The sequence below is a fragment of the Oncorhynchus nerka genome, linkage group LG7 (genome assembly GCF_034236695.1).
Source record: "Oncorhynchus nerka isolate Pitt River linkage group LG7, Oner_Uvic_2.0, whole genome shotgun sequence".
Taxonomy (NCBI): Eukaryota; Metazoa; Chordata; class Actinopteri; order Salmoniformes; family Salmonidae; genus Oncorhynchus; species Oncorhynchus nerka.
In genome coordinates, this window is record NC_088402.1 from 58,716,016 (window position 1) to 58,742,735 (window position 26,720).

At 43.4% G+C, this 26,720-nt stretch overlaps 1 protein-coding gene across 1 annotated transcript in view; it reads left to right on the top strand.

Annotated features, from left to right (window-relative positions):
- LOC115132061 (agrin) overlaps positions 1-21,825 on the top strand; it is a 291,320-nt gene extending 269,495 nt beyond the window's left edge. Inside the window, 9 exon segments of the mRNA XM_029664281.2 lie at positions 607-697; positions 4,752-4,916; positions 5,284-5,395; positions 9,147-9,263; positions 10,133-10,316; positions 10,668-10,755; positions 16,459-16,683; positions 17,687-17,790; positions 19,104-21,825. Of these exon segments, the coding sequence (XP_029520141.2) occupies positions 607-697; positions 4,752-4,916; positions 5,284-5,395; positions 9,147-9,263; positions 10,133-10,316; positions 10,668-10,755; positions 16,459-16,683; positions 17,687-17,790; positions 19,104-19,285 (1,268 nt within the window). The 3' untranslated portion in view covers positions 19,286-21,825.
- Positions 21,826-26,720: the final 4,895 nt, after the last annotated feature.

Sequence of the window (26,720 nt, forward strand, 5' to 3'; positions counted from 1 at the left end):
ATTAATAAAGGTTCAATTAAAATACAACCGGGATCTGATGTCACGCACTTATCTGAGTACCTGGACATTCTCTTGTGACGAAGCCTACGTAGTGTGTGTGTGTGCATGCCTTTTGTACGTGTGTGTGTGTAGCTCAAGGAACTGAAATCCTCTCCCCCTACACTCTGTAAACTGGCTGAGTTCCAAGGTAGCTCTTTCCTTTCCTTATTATGACAGCCGGTTTGACAGTTTGTCTGCAGCGGTGCCCCTATTCTCCTCTCGTCTGTGAGCGTTGTTAGTCGTCTCCTGCGCAATGGCTAATTAGCTTTCTCATCTCCGTCTGCCTCCCTTCCCCCACCCTGACTCAGCGAGCTAATCCTGCCTAATTACCAATGAAAAGAGCCTTGCAGCCCCAAACTGTGTGTCGCACACAGTCTGGGTGGATGAAGACTAGGCCATCCTTGTTATCTAAAACGGACCCCCTGGGTGGGTAACACCGAGTTCACCCAATGTCCCCCTGACTTGCTGCATAAGGCATATTGTTGCCGTACACATGCATAGTGCTGTCGCAAGGATGATATAATGCCTGTTGTAATGCATTTCGTTTAAAAAAAAAAAATGTTTCAGTGTCGGAGAAGAAAGGGGCCTACATGCCGTTCTTTAGCGGAGACTCTTACCTGGAGCTGAAGGGATTGCACACCTACGGTCACGATCTCCAGTAAGTCAAACGCTCTTTTCACTACACAGACTCTACGAATTACACACAAACGACAGCATGTTTCCACATGATCTACCGGAGTTGGTACTGAGGAGCTATGAATTGATGTAATTGCAGATAGATACTTTAAGCTGTGCCTTGGGCAGAACAGTCCTATGGTGGATAGAGTAGAATAGAATTAAGTGGAACGGAACAGATTAATCGTCCTCCAGAGAAACAGAATTCTATAGAAATATAAAGTACTTCATTACATTTTGTATGTTGTTGTCTATGGTGGGAATCCTTGCCAGTCTTGTGTAGGTCACATAAAGGAACACACAAACACATAGAAGACATACAGTGTCTTGAGAAGGTATTCACACCCCTTGACCTTTTACACATTTAATAAAATAACGTTAGCGAGGCTATATACTCTGTTCTGGTACAGAGTCAATGTGCGGGGGCAGTGGTTAGACGAGGTAATTGAGGTATTATGTATAGTTGAAGTCGGACGTTTACATACACCTTAGCCAAGTACATTTAAACTCAGTTTTTCACAATTCCTGACATTTAATTCCAGTAAAAAATCCCTGTTTTAGGTCAGTTAGGATCAACACTTTATTTTAAGAATGTGAAATGTCAGAATAATAGTAGAGAATTATTTATTTCAGCTTTTATTTCTTTCATCAAATTCCCAGTGGGTCAGAAGTTTACACTCAATTAGTATTTGGTATCGTTGGCTTTAAATTGTTTAACTTGGGTCAAACGTTTTGGGTAGCCTTCCACAAGCTTCCCACAATAAGTTGGGTGAATTTTGGCCCATTCCTCCTGACAGAGCTGGTGTAACTGAGTCAGGTTTGTAGGCCTCCTTGCTCGCACACACTTTTTCAGTTCTGCCCACACATTTTCTATGGGATGGAGGTCAAGGCTTTGTGATGGCCACTCCAATACCTTGACATTGTTGTCCTTAAGCCATTTTGCCACAACTTTGGAAGTATGCTTGGGGTCAATGTCCATTTGGAAGACCCATTTGGGACCAAGCTTTAACTGATGTCTTGAGATGTTGCTTCAATCTATCCACATAATTGTCCTACCTCATGATGCCATCTATTTTATGAAGTGTACTAGAATCAAAGCACCCCCACAACATGATGCTGCCTCCCCTGTGCTTCACGGTTGGGATGGTGTTCTTCAGCTTGCAAGCCCCTCCCCATAACGATGGTCATTGTGACCAAACAGTTCTATTTTTGTTTCATCAGACCAGAGGACATTTCTCCAAGAAGTACGATGTTTGTCCCCATGTGCAGTTGCAAACCATAGTCTGGCTTTTTTAAGGCGGTTTTGGAGCAGTGGCTTCTTCCTTGCTGAGCGGCCTTCCAGGTTATGTCGATATAGGACTCGTTTTACTGTGGATATAAATACTTTTGAACCTGTTTCCTCCAGCATCTTCACAAGGTCCTTTGCTGTTGTTCTGGGATTGAGTTGCACTTTTCGCACCAAAGTATGTTCATCTCTAGGAGACAGAACAAGTCTCCTTCCTGAGTGGGATGATGGCTGTGTGGTCCCATGGTGTTTATACTTGCGTACTATTCTTTGTACAGATGAACGTGGTACTTTCAGGTATTTGGAAATTGCTCCCAAGGATGAACTAGACTTGTGGAGGTCTACAATGTTTTTTGAGGTCTTGGCTGATTTTTTTTTCCCCATGATGTCAAGCAAAGAGGCACTGAGTTTGAAGGTAGGCCTTGAAATACATCCACAGGTACACCTCCAATTGACTCAAATGATGTCAATTAGCCTATCAGAAGCTTCTAAAGCCATGACATCATTTTCTGGAATTTTCCAAGCTATTTAAAGGCACAGTCAACTTAGCCTATGTACATTTCTGACCCACTGGAATTGTGATACAGTGAAATAATCTATCTGTCAACAATTGTTGGAAAAATGACTTGTGTCATGCACAAAGTAGATGTCCTAACCGACTTGCCAAAACTATAGTTTGTAACAAGAAATTTGTGGAGTGTTTGAAAAACGAGTTTTAATGACGCCAACCTAAGTGTATGTAAACCTCCGACTTCAACTGGACATGTAGGTAGAAGTTAAGTGACTATGCATGGATAATAAACAGAGAGTAGCAGCAGCGTCAAAATGAGGGGTGGGGACAATGCAAATAGTCCGGGTAGCTATTTGATTAACTGTTCAAGAGTCTTATGGCTTGGGGGTAGAAGCTGTTAAGAAGCCTTTTTGTCCTAGACTTGGCGCTCCGATACCGCTTGCCGTGCGGTAGCAGAGAGAACAGTCTATGACTAGGGTGGCTGGAGTCCATGGCAATAAGTTTAGGAGTAAAAAATGTCTTAACAAGTCACACAATAAGATGAATGGACTCACTCTTTGTGCAATAATAGTGTTTAATATGATTTTTGAAGGATTACCTCGTCTCTATACCACACACATACAATTATCTGAGGTCCGTCAGCCGAGCAGTGAATTTCAAACACAGATTCAACCACAAAGACCAGGATGGTTTCCCAATGCCTCGCAAGAAGGGCACCTGGTAGATGGCTAAAAAAAAGCAGGCATTGAATATCCCTTTGAGCATGGTGAAGTTATTAATTACACTTTGGATGATGTATCAATACATCCAGTCACTACAAAGATACAGGCGTCCTTAACTCAGTTGACATAAAGGAAGGAAATGGTGTCTTTAAAAGAGTTACAGAGTTTACAATGGCTGTGATAGGAGAAAACAGAGGATGGATCAACAACATTGTAGTTACTCCGTAATACTTACCTGATTGACAGAGGGAAAAGAAGGAAGACTGTACAGAATACAAATATTCCAAAACATACATCCCCTTTGCAACAAAGTACTAAAGTAAAACTGCAAAATAAAAAGTTTTGTCCAGAATACAAAGTGTTATGTTTGGGGCAAATCCAATACAACACATTACTGAGTACCACTCTCCATATTTTCAATAATAGTGGTGGCTGCATCATGTTATGAGTATGCTTGTAATCGTTAAGGACTGGGGAGTTTTTCAGGATATAAAAGAAACGGAATGGAGCTAAGCACAGGCAAAATCCTAGAGGAAAACCTGGTTTCTGCTTTCCGCCAGACACTGGGAGATGAATTCACCTTTCAGCAGGAAAATAACCTAAAACAAGACCAAATCTACACTGGAGTTGCTTACCAAGAGGACAGGGAATGTTCCTGAGTGGCCGAGTTACAGTTTTGCCTGAAGTCTGCTTGAAAATCTGTCAAGAATTGAAAATGGTTGTCAAGCAATGATCAACAACCAATTTGACAGAGCACAAATACTTAAATAATAATAGGCAAATATTGTACAATCTAGGATGTTCAAAGCTCTTAGAGACTTACCACAAAAGACTCACAGTTTTAATCGATGCCAAAGCTGATTCTAACATGTATGCTGCTCTGTACCATCACTCATTCATATATCCTTATGTACATATTCCTTATCCCCTTACACTGTGTATAAGACAGTAGTTTTGGAATTGTTAGTTAGATTACTTGTTGGTTATCACTGCATTGTCGGAACTAGAAGCACAAGCATTTCGCTACACTCGCATTAACATCTGCTAACCATGTGTATGTGACAAATAAAATTTGATTTGATTTGATTAACTTGAGTGTGAATACTTATGTAAATGAGATTTTTCGGTATTTCATTTTCAATACATTTGCAGAAATGTCTAAAAACAAGTTTTCACTTTGCCATTATGGGGTATTCTGTGTAGATGGGTAAGATTATTATATATTTTTTTTATAATCCGTTTTGAATTCAAGCTGTAACACAACAAAATGTGGAAGACGAAGAAGGGGTGTGAATACTTTCTGAAGGCACGGTCGTGTCACATTATGAAAAGGTCAGATAGACAGAACAACTGAAAGACAGACAAGCTCTGTAGACCAGTAGCTAATACCAAGTCTGTCCTCCGTTCAGTGCCGGTATTTGCTTTCCATTTGTCTTTTGCCTGGCGTTTGTTTACTCGTGATGTTTGTGTTTTGTCTTTGCCTGGTTGTTTACCATTGTTGTTTGTGTTTTGTCTGCAGCCAAAAGGTCAGCATGACAGTGGTGCTCATGGCCAATGACTCCAACGGCATGATCTTCTACAGCGGCCAGAAGACGGACGGCAAAGGTGACTTCATCTCCCTCTCCCTCAACGACGGCATCCTGGAGTTCCGCTATGACCTGGGCAAGGGCCCCGCTGTCATCAGGTGGGCACCGCACTCGAACCCCATAGTGACTCTAGTCTAGAACCCCACAGTGATTTTACTCTAGAACCCCATAGTGACTCTCATCTAGAATCCCATAGTACTCCAGTTTAAAATTGCATAGCGACTAATCTAGAGCCCCATGGTTACTCTAGTTTAGAACCCCATAGTGACTAGTAAAGAAACCCGCTGCAACTCTAGTCCAGAACCCTATAATGACTTTTGAACCCCATACTGACTGTAGAACATAGTCTGGACTCCTTGTTAGCCGGGTTATTTTGGTCTCTTTTGATTTTAGATTGTACTTGTGTGTGTTGTTTTGAGACGTCCCTAACCTCTTGACTCGTTTGTGTGTGTTCCTCTCATGCAGGAGTAAAGATAAGATCAAGATGGGCGTGTGGAACACAGTGAACCTGGAGCGGGCCAATCGAAAGGGAGAGATTAACATCAACGGAAAGGACCCAGTCAGAGGAGAGTCGCCGGTGAGACAGACAGAGAGAGTTAGCATGCTAGGCTTATCAGACGTCTTTATGATTAGCCTAGCTATTAGCATGCAAGGCAAACCGGCTATGAGTATGCTATCATACAAGGCTATATGCAGCCTTTGCTTGTGCTTAGCCTGCGCTACTGGGGAGGATGGGCCCGTCCGTGGTAATGGCTGGAGTGGAATTAGTGGAATGGTATCAAATACATCAAATTCATGGAAACCATTCCTCTGTTTGATGCCATTCCATTTGCTCCATTGCAGCCATTGTTATGAGCCGTCCTCCCCTCGTCAGCCTCCTGTGATATGCCCTTATCAAAGGATGCGTTCAACTTAATGCACTGTATACTCCCAGAGTTCACTGTTGATGATACACCAGAGCGGACTCGGCAAAAACATTTCCCTAGTTGAGAACGGGCATACACACTACCGGGGTTGTGTTTGAAAACACATTCCACTGTCTTCTGACAGCTCGTCGAGGTGAGAAATAGTTTGCTCGAGACGTAGAGGGCACGTTTGACAGGTTGTCTCTTATCTGGAAATTACTCCCTTTTTTTTCTTTTTTTTTGAAATCCTTTTTATCTGCCATATTCGACTCTGCTGAAATGTCTAAACAGTAGTACAATCTTGTTCCTATTTGTTGCATTCACGAAACATAACCTCTATGGCCCGAGTGGTATACACCCATTAGTATGACTTAACTGATACCTTTGAGCTCCGAGTGAAGCAAAGACCTTCAATAGCGTTCTTTGGAGATGCTGTATATAGATGGGAAAGATGGAGAAAAGAAATAATGATACCCAAGCAATAAACCAGATACATGGGCCTAAGTGAGAGAAATCTAATAGCTGGATGTGTCCGCAAGTCATCCAATTATATTAAACAGTGTAATTTGTGATTAGAAACATGTACACCCGCACGCATGTCAACTCCAAAGTCGCCTCATGCAAGATGCTCTGCTGTCTCCTTTTCGCTCTCTTCTTTTTTTCTTCCTGTTCTTTGTATGGTAATTATGTTTCACTCCAGCAACATGGGCAGAAAATCATATTAAAAGAGTAGAACAGGGAGAAGGGAAAAGAGAGAGAGAGGGGGGGGGGGGTGAGCGAAGGTTGGTGATGGAGGAGCTCAATGCGAAGAGGCTCCATGCAGGATTTAGCTGGCAGCTAATTCTCTCCTACTCCTGCGTTTACAATGACGAGGGGAGCCAGGGTGTCCCGCTGCACTCAGAGAGCGTCTTTGATATAGATATCTTACGAAAAGTAATTATACCTGGGATGGTAGTTTCAGTATTGCAGGATATCTTTCAACAGAACATTTTTTTCCACAAATCCATGCATGCTTTCTCACACAAACAGACAAAACACTGTCTGCAGTGGCTATATGGTGGATCTGAATTCTGTCTGAGCCACAGTGGTTCTAGATCCAGCTGCAACTTCCTTATTAAGGTCAATTTCTCTTTTTCATTTATTTTGCCTGGCAGCCTTCTGACCTTCGGGCTTCGCAGTTTGTGTTGTGTGGTTTTATGTTGGTTCGATTTGTGTGTGTGTGTTGCATGACTCTCCGCACACCGACATCCGTTGTTCGCTCTCTCTTCTGATAACCTTTTTTCCCTCCTTTTCTCTTACTGTGTGCTGTCTGGAAACTAAGAAATCACGGAAGGTAATAAGTCCCATCCACCTTAGACATATTTCATTTCTCCACTTTCAGCCTCAATTTCATTTTGCCACTTCTCATTCCCATGCGCCACCATACGACAGTTATTAGACGATAGAACTGACAGGGGAAAAGGGTCTGTATTTAGTGCTACCATTTCATACACAGTACCGAAGTAGAGACATTTGTTAAAGAACTCGGTTTGGCTTTCACCTCAGTCCATCTGCTGCGTAGGCGGAGGGAGGGAGGAGGGGAGTCGGTTATCTTTCTGACCGCCATTGTTCCTCGCAACAATGAAACGTGTTCATTAGTCTCTCGTGGGCGGGGATTTCTCTCCTGCGCCGTGTAGCAGCCGAGAGCGAGAAGAGGAGCGAGAATAAAGTAAAGAGAGAGTGGGGTGCCAAGCCAAGCCGGGCTGTTCTTTTGTCATCTACTTTCTTTTGTGAAAGAGAAACAAAACTCTCCATATCATAAAGTCACTCGATCACTCACTCACTCACTCACTCGTTCACTCATAACCGCACACGACAGCACTGACAACGTCCATTCTATTACACTGGCCTGTTAGCAGCGTCCAATTCACTCCTATTCAGAATCCAATATGACCATTCAAATGGATAAGAAACCATGTTTATTATATATTATTATAAAACTCAATATTCATGGTTTGGATTTATATATCCATTTTTAAAATGCTTCAAGTTGTTTACATTATAACGGGGATAATCGCATGTCAACTTTAATCCTGAATCAAAATAGAGTTGATCCCAACTGTTACTCTTCACTTGTGCATCCCCTTTAGCTAGAGTTAGGGATTATAGGAAACCGGGCCCATTTCGGCACTTTGTTATCCCCAGGCAGCCACAGGTGACCCACTCGACTGGGCTGGAGGTCTTGGCCCGGGTCTTCCTTTTTGTCAGAGCTCACTCCAGGCGCACCACACAGCAAAGCCCCACTGGCCTATACCTTCCACCCTCCAGCTCCCATCTCAAATAAAAGCAGGACCCCATGCCAGCTCTCTTCACACATAACCCATGTTTACTTGGCCACTTTCATTATTTTTCCACCAATTACCTCGGCTTTTCCCTCTGGCAATTACTGCCCTACATAAACATAAAGATCCGTAATTCCTCCCTAAGAGTGGGCCTGTACGTCCTGCGCAGAAGGAATGCTGTCGTAATTGGAGGCAGCTCTCCTGCACCTTTCTGGATGGAGCAAGGGCCTGATTTCATGATCGTCTGCTGCGCAAATGAACGGCCAATTAAAGGCCGCGGCTCGCTCGGTGCCGGAAAGGTCGCCGGTATAATCAGCCATTCATTAGAGAGACTTTCATTTTTTTTTTTTAACTTTCCATGCCGTCTCTCCAGCCGCACCAGGCGACTCTCTTTGTAGCCCTTTTCTTGTGTTTTGTACTAGATAACGAATAATTGACTGTTCGGAGAGTGGTGCATAAATCAATTATGTTTCGTAATATATCAAGTTTATTGATGTGGAAAAGGAAGTAGTCTAGTTATAGCGAATTGCCCTGCACTATATCAAGGCTGTTTAGTTTCGGTCCTGAAGGGCCGAATCACTTCTGGTTTTAGTTTCTACCTGGTAGTTAATTGCACTGACCTGCCTGGTGTCCCATGTCTGAGTCATTCCCTGATTAGGAGGAGAGGATGAAAACAAGAAGTGCACTTTATAGCCTTGCACTATGTAGATATATCTTTAAAAGGAGACATCTTTTTCACTGTTATTAGTCTCGTGCTAAGGCTAAACAAAAAAACAGAAAACGGGTCTCATTTGTGTTGGTCAGGTGTCTTTCTAGTCCCTGTTCACAGGAGGTTGGTGGCACCTTAATTGGGGAGGACGGGCACGTGGCAATGGCTGGAGCAGAATAGGTGGAAAGGTATCAACAACATCAAACACATGTGTTTGATACCATTCCATTCGCTCCATTCCAGCCATTATTATGAGCCGTCCTCCCCTCAGCAGCCTCCATTGTACCTGCTATAGGGTTCTAGTGCCTATTATTAGAGTTTTGGTCTCTGTTAGGGTTCTAGAAGATTTCTAGACCCTGTTATATAGGGTTCTAACCCATTGTCTCTCTCCAGAACCAACACACCGCTCTCAACCTGAAGGAGTCTCTGTTTGTGGGTGGTGCTCCTGATTTCAGCCGGCTAGCAAGGGCCGCCTCGCTCAAAGATGGCTTCAAGGGGACCATTCAGAAGGTGGGTGTCCTGCCCCCACACACAATCCTCAGCAGATATGTTTAGCCACACACCCTGTTCAGAAGGTTTGGCAAAGGTTTCTATCAATTCTGTAAATGATCAACAACTATCGATTACATTTTTGAAAATTGAAAATAGGTATTTGACATCATTTAACTGTGACACAATTTTGAATCTACCTTATACATGGATACAATTTAGTGATGGACAAGAACATCAGCTGCCTACACTTGATGGCAGACCTTTACAGTGACCATTGTAAGGTCAAAGGTCAGCTAGTTTATCAGTGCTGACGGTGGCTCCTTTTCTTTTGGCTTACTGTACTAATAATAGAATATAACACATTTGATGTCCCTCCATGTTTCTCAGCTCAGATCTTTTCCCTGACAACTTTCCAGCTTGTTTGTTCTCCTCCGCAGCAAAATGCTCGTCTTTGAGTGCCAAAAATGGCCTTCCAACAAAGGCAGGATGTTACTTAATGCTAGCTAGCGTCAACGTGTCATTAGCTCTTTCTCTTAGAAAACTTTCAGTTGAAAGCACCAAGTTAATCAAAGCTCAGTCTAAAAGTATGTTTTAGCAGTTATTTGCTGAATTAATTAGTAAGTGACTTGTAAAGTAAAGTCGTTATTCATGTGTCTCGAGTTTGAGACGAGGGGAGTTGAAATGTGTAATGTGTTGTATGCAGTATGTATGCTGCATCGGCTTGTCATGGCTATTTAATTACAGTCCTCGAGGGCCATGGCCCTGCTGCTTTTCACTGTTTCCTTCTAATCAAGGACTGATTCAGACCTGGGACCTGAGGTAAATCAAGGCTACACAGTGCACTATGACAGGTCTAAGTCCCTTCCCTCTCTATTCTCCCTGGTCAGATCACCCTGATGGGCACGCCCATCCTCCGGCAGGAGAACGCGCTGCACTCCAGTGACGTGGCCATGTTCGAGGGCCACCCCTGCAGCCGTGAGCCCTGCCACAACGGGGGTCGCTGCAACCCCCTGCTGGAGAGCTATGAGTGTGTGTGCCTCCTCGGCTTCACAGGCACACACTGTCAGAACAGTAAGCGAACAACGATCCTGAACTCAATGCAACGTTGTTGTCAGTAATATCGATGTCATGCTAGTCTTAGTGTCCCCCTCTTGAAGGTTAGAGTTACCCCTCTGTTTTATCATTTTCACACCTACGCACACAGACAGACATACATGCTACACACACACGTGCATACTACACACACATACACTTCACCATTCCCATTAACCTTGGCCGTATGCCCTACTGTCCCTTCAAACCATAAGCGCATGAACGCTCATCCCAGATCACCATCCATTGCCTGACTCCACTTAAAGGAGCCATGTTTTCCTATTGATACATGTTCAATGTTCGTCTTCCTCCTTGTCCACTTCCTCGCAGCCATCTTCGAGAAGTCCGCCGGGGAAACGGAGTCCATCGCCTTTGACGGCCGGACATTCATTGAGTACCACAACGCCGTCACCAAGAGGTAAAGTAGAGGCCATCTTGTCCATCAATTCTAATGCTAATGGCCTCCGATGCTAGTGCTAATTGGGTTGAGCGAAATTGCCTCCGATGTTAACACTAACCGGAAGTTGCGAAATGGCTAATGGCCTCCACATTCATATTCCACTGCAGTAAGTGGTGGTGACAGGGTTGATTATTCCAGGCCCATTAGAGGCTTCGTAGTGAACCGGGCGTTAGCTAATAGTTCAACCACTTCCCCTGCACTGTCTCTGGTTTTGACTGAATTTCGGTAATTAGCGGCACGGCGAACAATTACGGCATTGCCCCGAGCACCCCCCTCGCTCTCTGTGCGCCGAGGCGGACTGAGCCGACACACACTTATATACACACACACACCATGCCATACTATACCAGCATGGCATCATCATAGGCTTTTGTTAAAATGGGGTTCAATTGAATCTTCTTTTAGACTTACAGTATGTGTGACTGTGTCCTTCAAATTAGCAGTCCTAAAGTGTCTGTGGCAATTTTTAAACACACACCAGCTATAACAGGAATAGCCGGATGCTGTAGGTGTAAATGGTTTCTATACTGGGTGTGGAAGAGAAAAACGTTTCCTGCCTTCCAGGCGGCCACTTATACATTTGGTCCTCTACCATCCTTCCACGTCTTCCATGCTGGCACACCCGCCTGCAGGTTGGCACGCATGAAATGTTTGTGATGATGAACCTGAAAAGACATGGAACATAAGGCTGCCCATCCAGATCCTTCACAAGTGTTCGCACAACATTCCAAGGTGTGAAAATGGGAGAAACCGACAGTTAATTTGTGGTCTTATGAGCGCGCACACAGGGCGCATCGTGAGAGAGAATTTTAAGATCTGTCTTTATCCTCTGTCTGTTGTCCTCGTTAAGGCTGTCAGATGTCTGTGCTGCCGTCCAGCTGTCCGTCTGTCTTCTTCTGTCTCTTGTCTGTCCGTCTCATATGAGTGTTCCTTGTCTGTCCATCTGCTGCACTCAAGCCAACTGACCAATGAGATTCCGGAGTAAGTACGCTCAAATGAGTCCCCAACATTCCCAGGTTTAGTCAAAGCCAGACTAACCTAACTAATACATAGCCAGACTAACCTAACTAATACAAAGCCAGACTAATACATTACGATAGTTAACACAAAGAACAGATGATATCTTTATGTTCCGTCTATGTCATCTTCATCACCTGCCTCTATGCAGATAGCTATCATGTGTATTATATTTAAATAGGCCTACAGGATTTTACCTTCAAACTCCATGCCCATGATTGGATTAGATATTTTTTTCTCATTCCAAATTCCTCATCACACTCCAGTCTAAATGAACGCATGACTGCATGAATCCACAGAAAGCAGGTGCTATACTGTATGCATGGTTGTAACTACATTCGCCACGACCAGAAATGTATCCACGCACCTTATATTGGATGGTATTAACTGTCATGTTGAAATGAATGAGACCCCTTCTTAACTGCAAGATTATGGACGAAAATGTTTCCCCTTCCTCAGTTTTGCTGCGAGTGCCGCATCGATTATTTAACTGACTCCTCTTGGCTAACAATTTGATTTGAGTTTGTTATTAGTTTCCTCTTCGCTGTTCTTAGCTTGGTAAGTAACCTCCTGAAAGAACAACAGAAAGCAGGGAAGTTGGATTTAGGTTGATTTATGTCAAGCAGATTCACCAGATAATTCGATATACAGATTCAAGCCCCTGTCATTTCCGCTTAATCCAATTTCCAACTGCAATTAGGAATAATTATCGAGTCGGCGGCGGCGGAGAAGGACGACTGACGTGTTAATCAAAGAGTTATTTCCTCTTTGAAAAATGATTTAAAAGAAAGACCTCAAATTGAGGCCGAGAGGGCATCGATATCCGTTAGGGCGATGATCATGGTCCTTCCAGCTGGACTGGCCAGAGCTTTATTTAGTTGTCACTTCCTGTAAGGGTGAAGGGTGCAATTAGCGGCCAATCTAGGCCAAACCAGAGCTTGCCGGCACACTCTCTCCGAGCGAGTGGCATCGATTCAACATTATCTGGTGTTGGAACAGGGATTAATGAGTGAATTAACAAATGAATGAATGAATTCCTCAGAGGAACGTTATTACAACGTGATTACAACACACAGACCACCACTGTCACCCTGGGCTAATGTTGCTGTTACTATTTACAGCAGCCAAGATCAGTCTTCATTGGCTGATGCCTCCTCTTTTGAAACCTTGGGTCGATTCTCTCACGCATCATTATTGGAGCAACCAATGATATAGGGCTCCTCTCTGGTAATACGATATTTGACCCCATTTTTGTTGATTACCCAATGTTTCTAATTTGGTGCTTCCTTCACTCAAGAAGGCTACACACACACACACACACACATACACACACGACACTGTCATCGGATTCAGTAATAGTAGTAGTAGTGGAAAATTTTATTATCCCTAAGGGGAAATTGGTTTTGCAGCCAAATGATTTTAAAAATCATTACATTGTTGCCCAACTCTCCCCTTAAGACACGTCTTGGTCTTGACTTGGAGTCTGAGTGGTGGTCATCCTCCTCTGAGGACCTCATTATGTTGCTGTTGCTTCTGAACCGTGATCGCAATGGATCTGCAGTACTGTATCTCTGATCACAGTAAAGCTCCTAGTACTTCGTAGTATATCCATACTACCATATTACTTGGAATGTAGTAATGCATTGGGCATGCATTTTAAGCAGTATGCTAGTATGGTCCTGCTTTCCCAGCTCTCGAGCAAATAACTTGCTCAGTTCGCCACGTCTCCTTGTCTACGAAGCTCCACTCTATGCTGGGGTGACAATGCGTCACCCTGTAAGGGTCCTCGTGGGTCCTCTTCCCGCCCCCCTTTCTTGCGCTTATCGCATGCCCTTACATTCTCTCCCCTGCTCCCTTAAAGTCCAGAGTCACTGGAGAACCCGTCAGAGCAAAGGTGAGTGTCCCCTGCAGCCTGGAGCCTGTAACCAGCGCTGTCCAACCAACCGCTAGCATGCTGCCTCCCCATCCATCCCCACCCACCTGACACAACCACCCGCAGGTTGCAACCTAACCTCTCACAGCCCAAGTAAACAGTAGTGGAGAATTACCCATAGAAACAGTATTGGAGAGCCACACTATTCAATACTCTGGGCCCCCATAGAGAGAAGTGTTAAAGGGCCACACTAATCTGTACACTGCGCCCCATAGAGAAAGCATTGGAGGGCCACGCTACTCTATAAACTGGGCCACTTATAGAGACTGTATTCTATGGCCCCACTTATTTATTTGTTATTCTGGATCCCCATTAGCTGTTGCAATGGCACCCAGGGTCTATTAAGACAGAGTAGCTCAGTGGTACCAATAATCTACAGCACTAGCAGCCAAAACAGCATCAAGCCTCACTATGCAATGTTCTCCGTAGAAGCCTAGCAATGCTCTATTTACTACTGCCATCTAGAGGCGATGGGGTGCATAGCATTCTGAGCCCTTTTATTTTTATTTACTTCAATCAATGAGGAATAAAATACGCATTATTAATCCAGTAAATAAACCACCTTGATAGCATTTAAAATACCTGCCTTGTTTCACATGCTATCCTTAATTAATTTCAAACTTTGTCCCTGCAGGGTCCAACGCATAATAAGTCTAGTATAGTATATCCTTATTTTGATGACCGTGGCCTTATTATTCCTGACAATCCATCCTGCTGAGGTTTTATTGAACCTTGTCCCTAGGCTATTGCCATAGAAGTTTGATGTGTAACACTATGGCTTTGCCAGAAATTATTTCCTTTATTTTATTTAACTAGGCAAGTCAGTTAAAAACAAATTCTTTACAATGACGGCCTAGGAACAGTGGGTTAACTGCCTTGTTCAGGGGCAGAATGACAGATTTTTTACCTTGTCAGCTCAGGGATTCGCATCCTTTCGGTTACTGGTCCAACGCTCTAACCACTAGGCTACCTGCCGCCCTTTATAGTGCACTACTTTTGACCACGGTCCATATAGGGCTCTGTTCAAAAGTAGTGCACTATATAGGGAATAGGGTGCCATTTCGGACACAGCTTATGATTTATTTGGGGCCCCTGGGTACTGTGAGGGTTAGACCTAGGGAAAGGAGTCCAAATATTGTATGCGTTTTTTTCTACTGACCGTTTGTGTCCAGTGGGTTTCTATGACCATTCATTCATTAGTCACTCTGTTTTGTTTGTGCTTCAGTGAATTGTTTTTTTAGAATGGAACGGTTTCCCTTGGAAGTCTTAAACCCAAATGTGGTTGCGGTGTATTAAGAGACGCATCCAATTCTACTTTGCACTCCTTCCTCTCTGCTGGGTCGAATACTGTACATGTGTCAAACCCCTGTTGGCCATACCTGAGCAGAAACCAAATTAGAAACATGAATTAAACAATCAGTCCAATCTCTTCACTCCTGTTAGCTCATTGGCAGTAGCCTCGTTTTATGCCTGATGACAGAATCAAATCCAACTTTATTTAAAGTGGATCGATTTAGGCGTAGTCTGCTGTCATTTTCTCTTTACCTCTCCTCATGTCCTGTGTATAACCCCCTGTGCTCCCATGAGCCTCTGTCTGTTTGCTGTGCTGACTCGTTTCGTGTACGTGTCATGTCTGTCTCGTGTGATCTGTGTCTTGTGTTCCCGTGTCATTCTGTTCTGTGTTGTGTGCTCTCTCTCCTCTGTGTGCTTTGCCTGTGTTTGTCTCCGTTTTTTGTTTAAGATCCTTTTGAAAACTGTGAAAGTAGTTGAGCCTAGTCGGCATCACAATACATTACAGCGATACCGATTGGTGACACACACACACACACAGGGGGAACAGTGGAGAACAAAGGAGCTATTTTTAAAAATAGCATCCCTTCAGGAGTGTTTGTGTTTTGAGGTCTGTACCAAATGGAGCTGTGTGTGTGTGTGTGTGTGTGTGTGTGTGTGTGTGTGTGGGCACGCGTGCATGAATGTGTTCCTGTGTGTGTGTGCGAGTGCATGAACGTGTGTGTGTGTGCAAACCACCCCAGCTCCAGTCAGGCATTGAGCAGCGGCCCCACTCTCCCAGAGCAGACACAGCTGTGACAGTGACACAGAGCACTCCTCCATAGGACAAGCCAGGATGTCCCCAGGTCTCCACCCCTGTCCCCAGCTCCCTGACTCCCCCGTAGCACTGGCAGTCCAGAGACTATGATCAAACAGCACTTCAGACAGCTAGCTCCAAACCCCCCTGCATCCTGCCCCCCCCCCTCCCCACAACAACCACCACCTCACAGGAAGTAGAGAGGAGAGCTACTGCACAGTTAGCCCAGGAGAGAGAGAGAGGGGGGGGGAAAGAGAGCTGGAAATACCCAGGGTGAAGGGAAAACATCATAGCTGATCCAATATAGTCTTTACCTAATCTTCCTTTCACTGTCATCGTCTCCTCTGCCCGAAGGCAGCGGCAGGTTAAAGGAACCTTAGAGGTTTCCCACCATGGCAAGTGCTTTCAGATCAATAGTCATGAAGGAATCAAGACAAGGAATTAGGATGCCAGTAGTGTTTCAGGACAGAGCCATCACCGGCCACTATCATTTTGGATGCACCCTGTCACTATCAACCCTGAGTCACCTCAGCCAGTATGCAAACGTGCAAATGTCACGATCACCTAACGTCCTCTTCACTTCACTAACATAAGTAATTGTAACTGTCCTCCCCCTCCCCCGCAGTGAGAAAGCCCTGCTGGTGAACAAGTTTGAACTGAGCATTAAGACCGAGGCCACTCAGGGCCTGGTGCTGTGGAGTGGTAAGGGCGTGGAGCGATCTGACTACATCGCCCTGGCGGTGGTGGACGGCCGTGTGCAGATGACCTACGACCTGGGCTCCAAGCCTGTGGTGCTGCGCTCGACGGTCCGCGTCAACACCAACCGCTGGATCCACATCAAGGCCAGCAGGTAAGACGGTGTCGAACATGACCGCGTGGTTTACTCATAAACGTTGTTGTTGAAGTGTAGGATAGCCTGTATTGGTAAAATGTTGTATTAGTGTCAAATCCACACTTGACTTGAAAAGTTAACATTTGACTTAAGCGTCATTTCTATGGTTCACCCCTAAATGAATATTCATGTTAGTAATGATTGAGTTATAGAAAATGACCAAAGAGTGGAACAAAGTTTGAAATGTTACAGAGTGTTACAAACCATACACAGCATACAGAGTGTATGGTTTTCATATTCGCCTTCAATTTCAGTCTGCTTGTAAGCAAACCAACAAGCTAGCTTTTGGTTAGCTTTTATGCCACAGCATTTAAAAGAAAAATCCTCTCAAAATATATATATTTTTACATTTTCATTAGTCCACTGTTAATACCGTCCCAAATTTGAATTTTTCCTTTAAGTCTGAGGTCATGTGTTATGAATGTTATTACTTTGTCTGACATCTCTTCTGCTCGAAACACACTGAGTGCTACCTACCCGCGTCGTCCCATGACGTAACTGCTTACTTACCACATAGTGGAGATTTGATTCCTTTGAATCCATGGAAGTTGGTCTCTGTAATTGACAGACTGCTAAGTGACTGTCTGTGTCTGAAATGGCACCCTATTCACTATAAAGTACACTACTTTTCTGGTCAAAACTTTTATAAGGAATAGGGTGCCATTTGGGATGCATTTTCTCTCTCCCATTCCCTCAATCAACTGCTAAGCACACAATCATCAGAGCAGTGAAGACTTGATTACTCTCATTGAAGTCTTGATGTCTGCTACATGCCAGTTGAAGTGGAATTTAAAATGATGTAGCTGACAGGCTGTAAACAAATGTTCTCCCCCATCTCCTGTTTCTCTCCCCCTGCCTATATCTATCCCCTCTCTCGCTCTACCTCCCCCTTCTCTCTCACTCCTCTCCCTCTACCTCTCTTTCTCCATCTCCCACCTCTATCTTCCTCCCCCTCTCTTAGAGCACTTAGGGACGGCTCTCTCCAGGTGGGCAACGAGGCAGCGGTCACAGGGTCATCGCCCCTGGCAGCCACTCAGCTGGACACAGACGGAGCCCTCTGGTTGGGTAGGTCCACTAACGAGCTTGCGTGTTGGGTTTACACACGCAGACAGACAGAAACACAGGCACACTCCTCTGGTTTGGTTGGTTCTGAATATATCAAAGAGGTCAGACAATAAAATGTAGTTTTTTTTAGTGAGGAAATGCTTATCAGAGCACTTCCAGCATTCCTCTGACAGTGTATAGAACATGGAGTAGCCATGTTAAAGTGTGGCAGAAATGAGGAATGCAATGGATGACGGAGAGCTCACTGGGCATGCAAAGAATTGGTCTGAAATGTGACACAGATTGTCCCTCTCTATTCAGGTGTTGATTTGTGATATTAAACGGTCTGACTAAACTCAAAGGTTCTCCGCTCTCGGGAATGTGAAACGACTAAAGTCGTCCCGTTATTTTTTTGAGTGCCATTTGGCCCTGAACTTCGCTCAGAGAAATGGCTTCCGAGAGAGCTTCCGAGAGAGCACCCGCTGTGTCTAGATGGAACGTTCTGAGTAAATAGGGAAAAAATGACTTTCAAATGCATGTGGTCGTGCAGTGTGGTGGGAAGGTGTATGTTTGAGCGAGGAGAGCTATCTCTCTCACTCACTCACTCACACACACACACACACACAAACACACAGGCACACGCTAATGACACAGCACACAAGTGCACTGCTGTGGCTCCAAACAGGTGCTGAGCACACCCCGCGGCTAGAATACATTATCCTTTCAGCAGGCCGTACATCAAGCGGCTGCTCTCTTAAATCCCCCTCTTTCACCGCTCATCATTAATTCATCTGTAACTCGCATGAAATTAGCCCTGTCGATCCCCGATTCAGAGGCACGCAATCCGATTAGAGGGGACAGAGAGAAGAGAGGGAAGGTGGGAAAAAGCTCGATGGAGAGGCAAACTCGCGGCGCGGCGGATTAAACGAGGAGCAGGAGAGCAGGTAGAAAGAGGGAATGAGCGAGAGAGAGGAATACAGGTGACCTATCAGACGGACGACTCCCCTTGAAAATGAAAGTGAGGTAAGTTCCAGTGATTGTGCTAGAGCACTCCTCCAGAGAGCACCACCTGCTTGATGTCCCTGTTCACCAGAGCTACTTGTGTCTTTCTCTCTTCATCTACTGCCAGTGTCAACATCACAGAGCCTCACATCACACAGCAGTCAGTTACCCTTTGTGGCATGAAACAAGTTCACTTGTAGAGAGATGTAAGGGATGTGACCTGTGTGTGTGTGTCTCTGTGTGTGTGTGTCTCTCCGTGCACCTCAGACACTGTGGGTCTCTTTTCATGAGTCCTAAATCTCTCCCCTCCCCCATCCTTCTTATTCTCACAGGTGGCTTAGAGGAGTTGGCTGTGGCCCGGAGACTGCCTAAGGCCTACAGCACAGGATTTGTGGGCTGTGTAAAGGATGTCGCGGTGGACGGCGTGGAGCTCCACCTGGTGGAGGACGCCCTGAACAGCCCCAAAATATTACACTGTTCCACCTCTGGCACAGCCGCCACGGCCAAAAAATAGCCTGGCTAAAATCACTCCCTCCATAAACGCCATGTCTACTGCTGTAATTATTTTATATTTTTGTATACTTTTCATTGCTTTTTATATTGAAAATAAAAAGAATACGTTGTTTTAATTTTTTTTTTTTATATATTTTTTTTTTTGTTTTCTGCGCCTCCTGTTCATTCATTATCCCCGCCCTGAAACGCAGGTGTACATACCGTACATATACGCGTACTTTTGTGTGAAGTCGCGAGACAAGTGTAAGCTGTATTCATTGTGTTGTTTTAAAACAAACATGAACAAAACCTCTCCCTCGCTCATTACTTGAACACTGGTGAATCACATTGGTGCTCTCTATTATTTCCTTGTCTTGATGCCATATCATTCACTACCACACAACAGAGCCTATAGAAATACATACAAACATTCCCCTGTGAGGTAAATGCAGTCGAGACACACTGCTGTTTCCTTGGTCATTGTCATTAGAGCACACTGTTACAAAACGTTTTTAAAACATTTTGCGACGGAAAATGAAAACGGGCATGTTTTATTGGGCGTGTCTGTTTCCTTCCGTTTTGTGCCTAATGAACAGGACAATGGTCTCCTAGAACCATCTGCTTGTAACCAATAGGGCTGCTCAGAATGAACTTCTTAAACCGCTTAATCAAACTCCTCAAACAGCGCAAATGCTCTACATTGCCTCTCAATCAACGACTTGAGTTTTGAAATGATTCGCAAACCCCCAGAGCTGAACAAAAACAAAGTGCCCTGCATTCAAGGACAACACACATATCATCATTCCACAACATGCATCAATCAAGAAATGTAATAATAATTGAATTAAATAAATGTAATAAATATAGACTATATAAATACCTGAGACTGTGAATATGTAAGATTGGTTCTCTTCTCAAGAATTGTGAATCTCATGTATTGTGCTTTCTATTTTACAATCAGGATGACCATTAGTTGCATGCAGTTTCTGCAGTGTTGATTTTGTTTTGTTTTGGTTTCACTGTGTTGCCGGCCAAGTGGATTACCTGTCGCAAACACGCGTTGTGTTTTACAAAACGGTTCAACTATCTGGTTTCACTGAGCTAGGATAACTATTTAATTTTGGTGGGGTCCTTTTTTGAGCACTTGTTTTTCTATTGGAGTTTGTTTTGCTGGACTTGGATTGGCTCAAAAGGACAGGTTGTTGTTGTTACCGCAACTGGCCTGGTGGGAGTGCTATAAGCTCAGGCTGAAGAGAGAACCGACCAAGAGGAAGAAGCGAGATACTGTATCATACCATAGGAGACAATAGGACCCTCAAATGCTCAGTCATGGAATGTTCAGTAGTCAATGAAATTCTTCAGTCTTTCAAACTTCAAAGTCCATTTTTTGATCAAATTGGAATGAAGACTGGGTTATACTTTCTCTTGCATTAAGAGTGATCCATCTCTTGCTGTTGGAAAAGTGATAATGTGATGAGTTGGGACATTTGGCAGCAAAATGAGGAAAAAAATAGCAAACATAATCGCAATTACTAATAAACGTACTTATGCATGGGTTTGTATTGTCGAGATGAATTCTGTAACATCCAAAAACTCATAATGCAATGCAAAAACTAAACTGCAATGACTGACATAAACCCACTCTGTTTTGATATATAAGATACTTGGCAATATTATAAGAGAAAACAAATGCTTGTTCAAGGTTGAGTATCAGTGGTATTGTATTAGTTTGTTTAAGTTCTTCATTATTTCCCCCCCGCGATACAACAACGGCCATTTTGTACAGCCCTGAAATTTGTAAGTGAAAATTTTGCAATGTGTAAAACTGTAGAGGTTATGTTTTTAGTGCTATACACTGGAAATAAGTCTGACTTGTCTGTTCACTACACACAATAATGATGTTCCTATGTCAATGAGGAGGGGAGGAGCATCGAAGTATATGGCTTTTGAGTGTAATCAAGGACTAGTGTCCATTCCAAGACCAGGAACCCTGTGTGTGTGTGTACAACACTGTATTTACATGTTGTATTACTGTTGAATTGGACCTATTCCAGTAGTAGTTCATGAGCAGTGGGTTCCTGTGTTAGTGGCACTCAGAAGACAAGTGGCGCAGGCTCAAGAGTGAGACGACACGATCTAATGTCGGGGTGGTAAAAACTATCTATGAATTGCCTTAAAACAGGTCAGCGGCCTACAGGTTGACAAAGTCATTGTCCATACTGTTCTGTGCTCTTACTTTGGCCAGCATACTAGCCTCATCATCTTCATGTAAATTAATACATAATAATTATATTAATAATTCTCATACAAATCCTCAGAGGGACGCACAAATGGTCGACCTCTGGCTTTACATAAAATATACTATTTACTGTTTGAATCTATTTTCTGTTCCTTATTTATGTCTTCATGTGGATTCCGTCTGGCCTCTGTAAACTACTGTTTGATTGAGACACTCCTGAAGGGCAGTGCACTGAGTAAGAGTGGCATGACCTGATCATTACTAACTTTATTACCTTTGTCTTGTGTTCCTACCACCATGAAATAAAGTGTCAAACAAACAGACCCGACTCTGTCACCTGTCTCCGTGGAATGAATCCCCTTCCAGTTGAATGAAATAATGACTACTTAACACCATCGTAAGCAATGCATACCGGCATTACCTAAACACAGACCGATTCCTACTGTTCACAGTAAGTCAATAAGGACAAAATGTGTTTACTCGTGCGTATTAGTGTTAAGCGTTCTCCACAAACTTTAGGTACTTTTCTCTTGGCTGGTTTAATTATATAAAGTATACAAGTTTCTGTGCAGAATGAATTTATACACATACACAATTCAACTATAGTGAAATAAGTATTTACAAGTATACCCTCACAGATAATCATGGGTTCAAGACAACTAATATAAAGAAGGAATGTTAATGTGATGCCATTCTCATTCAACTCAAAGCCTCCAGCCAGCCAGTGCTAAGAACATTTCAAGATGAGTTATTTGTAAACATGCTGGGGAATACAGTTTTAAAGTAACTGCCCAGGGAAGTTTAATTATTTTTTTAAACATTTTCTGTGATGGAATGGTGTGTTGGCGGATACAACAACAGAATGGGGTGTTGGCGGATACGGTCATTAAAAATATTCACGCGAGTAGACTGCTGATTGGCCAACTCATTCTCCTTTAGACCGCTGATTGGCCAGCTCATCCTTCTCAGAGAGATGACATCATGTTCTTTGAGGAAATAGCAAGCATTTTTTAAATGGTCTGTTTGAGATACAAGTTTGAGGTGTTTTTTTAATATTGTTTTATCTCCAATTTATGCTCTGACCACTTGAGTCGTTCCATGTCATTTCAGCAAGCCATGACACCCACTATCTCAGATTGTTCTAAAAACAATCTGTAGTTAGAAACAGATAGGATTGCCATTCCTGAAACATTATTTCATTGACGTTTTATTTTATCTCTGAAAAATTAAGCTAATTGATATTAATTTATACGATTCAGTAAATATATTACCCAACATCCAATTTGGACCAAACTTCTTTCTACCAATGAGTAAGACATAAGGAATCACGAACCATTTCAAAAGCCACCTACAGATGCCTCACACCACATGCCAATCCCACCCCAACAGCCAGTATATAGTATCAGTTCACTATGTTTGACAAGTAGTATGAAGCTGTGGCTTGGAGTATTGCTTCTCCATACTCATTGGTCAGAAGAATTTTAGTCCAAATCAGATGTTGGGTACTATATTTATTGAATATGATCGGAATCCTATAAATTAAAATGGCCAATTTGGGTGCAATCAATTAGATTAATTGATCAGAGATCAAATTATATTTCAACAAAATAATGTTTCAGAAATGCTAATCATATTTGTTACTAACTACAGAAACAATTTCAGAACAATCTGGGATGGTGGGTGTCGAAATCCTCTTTCTTGTGGTTTTCTAGATAGAACGACACACATACGAGTATAGGACGATTCAACATTATTTGGATACAAGTTAACAAAATATGAACTTTTAACAGTGAGATTTCCACTGGGCAGTTACTTTCAATTATATTTTTTACAAAGGTCAAAGTGGATTTATGAATTATGCAACAATGCCAGGCCTTTTCCAACTGAAAGGTCATCAGCAGATCTTCAGAGCAGCAGAGGAGAGGCGGCTAGCCTGGAGAAAAAAACAGCATCCATGAGCTTTTCTCATGACTTATATCTGCAAAAATACAAACGCACTGGGTTTGATTTCTGCGGCCCAATGTGAAATAATGATGAAGTGATCGGAGCTTGGATGAGAGGGCTCTTTTCTTTTGGGAAGGGGGGTTACTAGCTAGGCACTGGTTGGCTGCAATAAAGGCTCTATTTTTCTGTCCATAACAAGGCCCTAGCTGTCCTGCTCCATAGGATTCGATGTGAGTCCCCTTTGTTTCTCTTCCTGGGATTTTATTTTGGACCAGAGGACTCTTAAGTCTTCGGGCGAAAATGTCAAAAGGTCAGCCTGGAACCAATCACCTCGGGACAGAGAGGGAACAGAGAGTGAGAGGACACTAAACAGGGTCTTCTTTTTCGGTTTTGGCCTGGTTCTAGGGAACCATTTTATGCTGCTGAACACTGAGCTTGAGTCGGCATACACAGTCACCCCATCCCAGGTTGTGTCCAAATCCCTTTTCATGCAATAGTTTGCTCTCCTTTTTAACTAGTTTGTTGTCCTTTTTAGAGGTTGTGTTCCAATCCCTTTTCATGGACTAGTTTTCTGTCCTTTTTATAGGTTGTGTCCCATTTGTTGTTCACACTCTCCTACAGTGCACTTGGAAAGTGTCCAGACGCCTTGACTTAATCCACATTTTGTTACGTTACAGCCTTAATCTAAAAATGGATTAAATATTTTTTTCCCTCATCAATCTCCTCACAATACCCCATAATGACAAAGCAAGAACAGTTTTTGGACATTTTAGCAAATGTATGAAAAATTAATTAAGTATTGAGACGCTTTGCTCCTCCATACCGCTCAGGACCTCAGACTGGGGCGAAGGTTCACCTTCCAACAGGACAACGACCCTAAGCACACAGCCAAGACAACGCAGGAGTGGTTTCGGGACAAGTCTCTGAACGTCCTTGGGTGGCCCGGCCAAAGCCCGGACTTGAACCCGATCGAACATCTCTGGAGAGACCTGAAAACAGCTGTGCAGCAACGCTCCCCATCCAACCTGACAGAGCTTGAGAAGATCTGCAGAGAATAATGGGATAAACTCCCCAAATACAAGTGTGCCAAACTTGTAGCGTCATGATTGTCTCCACCCCCTCCAGGTGTTGCTGATTTTCCCCAGTGTATTTATCCCTGTGTTTCCTGTCTCTCTGTGCCAGTTCATCTTGTATGTTTCCAAGTCAACCAGCGGTTTTCCCATTCTCCTGCTTTTTGAATTCTCCTTTTTCTAGTCCTCCTGGTTTTGACCCTTGCCTGTTTCTGGACTTTGTACCTGCCTGCCTTGACCACAAGCCTGTCTGCCACTCTGTACCTCCTGGACTCTGATCTGGTTTTGACCTTTTTGCCTGTCCACGACCATGCTCTTGCCTTCCCACTTGGATTAATAAACATTGTAAGACTTCAACCATCTACCTCCTGTGTCTACATCTGGGTCTCACCTTGTGCCTAGATAGAAAATGCAACAAAAAATGTTTTTTCTCCATGGCAAGGTTATTATAGTAAATGACAACTGAAATAAAAATAAAACTCAATTGGAAAAACTATTTAGTAAACTGAATTAAAATATATATTTTTTAACTATAATCTTTGACTGCAAAATGAACAAAAATAAAAACATTGTTACGTTTTAGTTTTTTTCATTCTAATCTTTGGTCAAAAATCGAATGGGTAAATACTGCCAGTAGATGCCGATGTTTCAAATAGGCCTACGTTGTGAATCACTAGCTATCCCTAGCTAACAGGGAATAAATCAGAGGGTGAGTCCAGAGCGTGACTGGGCCAAGCTAGAACAGCTTGAGAAGTTGCTGGAGCCGTTCGCAATGCACACCAACCGACTTCAAAATGACAGCAAGTCACTGTCTGATGTGGTGCTCTGCCTTCTCAACCTTGAGGCACACTTACAGTCAACTACTGTTGCAAAACAGATTGCACAGGTCCTCCTGAAGTCACTGCATGAGTGCTTCACATGCATACTGAATCCTCTGGCAGCCAACTTCCATCCAACCCCTGCAGCTGATTGCCTGATGGACCAAAGTGTGTCTCTGGCACTTCGCTCAACAGAGATCGAGCAATTGATGAGGGAAGCAGAGTATTTTGTACTTCAGCAAATCGGAGAGTACAGCCATGGAGCAGCAGGACCCCAGGGAGATGTCAGGACAGTGAATCCAGCAAGCATCTCGACCACAATGCTTCAGAAATATAGCATCCTCGCATCAAAGTTTATGTCTGAGGTCGCTGTCCAGCCGGAAGGTCAACCTTGGCAAGGCAATAAGTGCCCTGTGTGGGCTGCGGCAATACCTGGAAGAGGTGAAGGGGGGCATGTTTACCACATCACCTCTTCAGTTCTGGCAGGCAAGGATGGCTTTTTATCCAAAGCTGTGCCATGTGGCAGTGGATCTGGTTTCTGCCCCTGCATCCCAAGTGTTAGTGGAGAGAATATTCTCTGCCTGTGGACAACTGTCATCAGTCTTGAGAAACCAAACGACCACCTCTCTGGAACGCAGTCTTCTTGAAGATAAACCAGATAATCTTGTTTGGTTGAACAGAAACACACACACACACACACACACACACAAGTTGGCTGTGAACTGATAGATTTATGAAGATGGGTTGGTTGTGTTGCTTATGTTTTTGCTGGTGTTGCAGCCACCGTTTGTGATACACGTTTAATATTACATAAACATAACATGACGAATGTGCCATGACGTCATTGTTTTTTCCTTTCTCTTTCTGTCAGACAAAGGTTGATAAAGGTAGTTGATTCTTCTTACATATTTATGTTTTTTTATCATTAAGTAAATGCTTAAAATTTCACAAAAAAGTGACATCAGCTGATTAAAATAATCTCATAGAACAAAACATATAAGAACCTAAGCCTGTATTTACCACAGACCTTATTTTCAGCGTTTATCGAAAAACCCTACAAAAACTCCATTCATTTTCCCATAGGCTTTGCTCTACGAGCTGTGGCGGAGTTAGTGCCTACAAAAACATGTAATTACTAGTCGAGTTAATATATACCATTTAACAGACACTTTTATCCAAAGCAATGTATAGTCATATGTATACATCTTACATATGGGTGGCCCCAGCAGGAATCAAACCCACATCCTTTGGCATTGCAAGCACCATGCTCTTTCCAACTTAGCCATACAGGACCACATTACAGTTGCACTACAGTGGCCCGGCAGGTCAAACTTTATCAGTGCAAAGCAAATCCATAGAGAAAAGGCCCTGTGGCCTCAGATATTG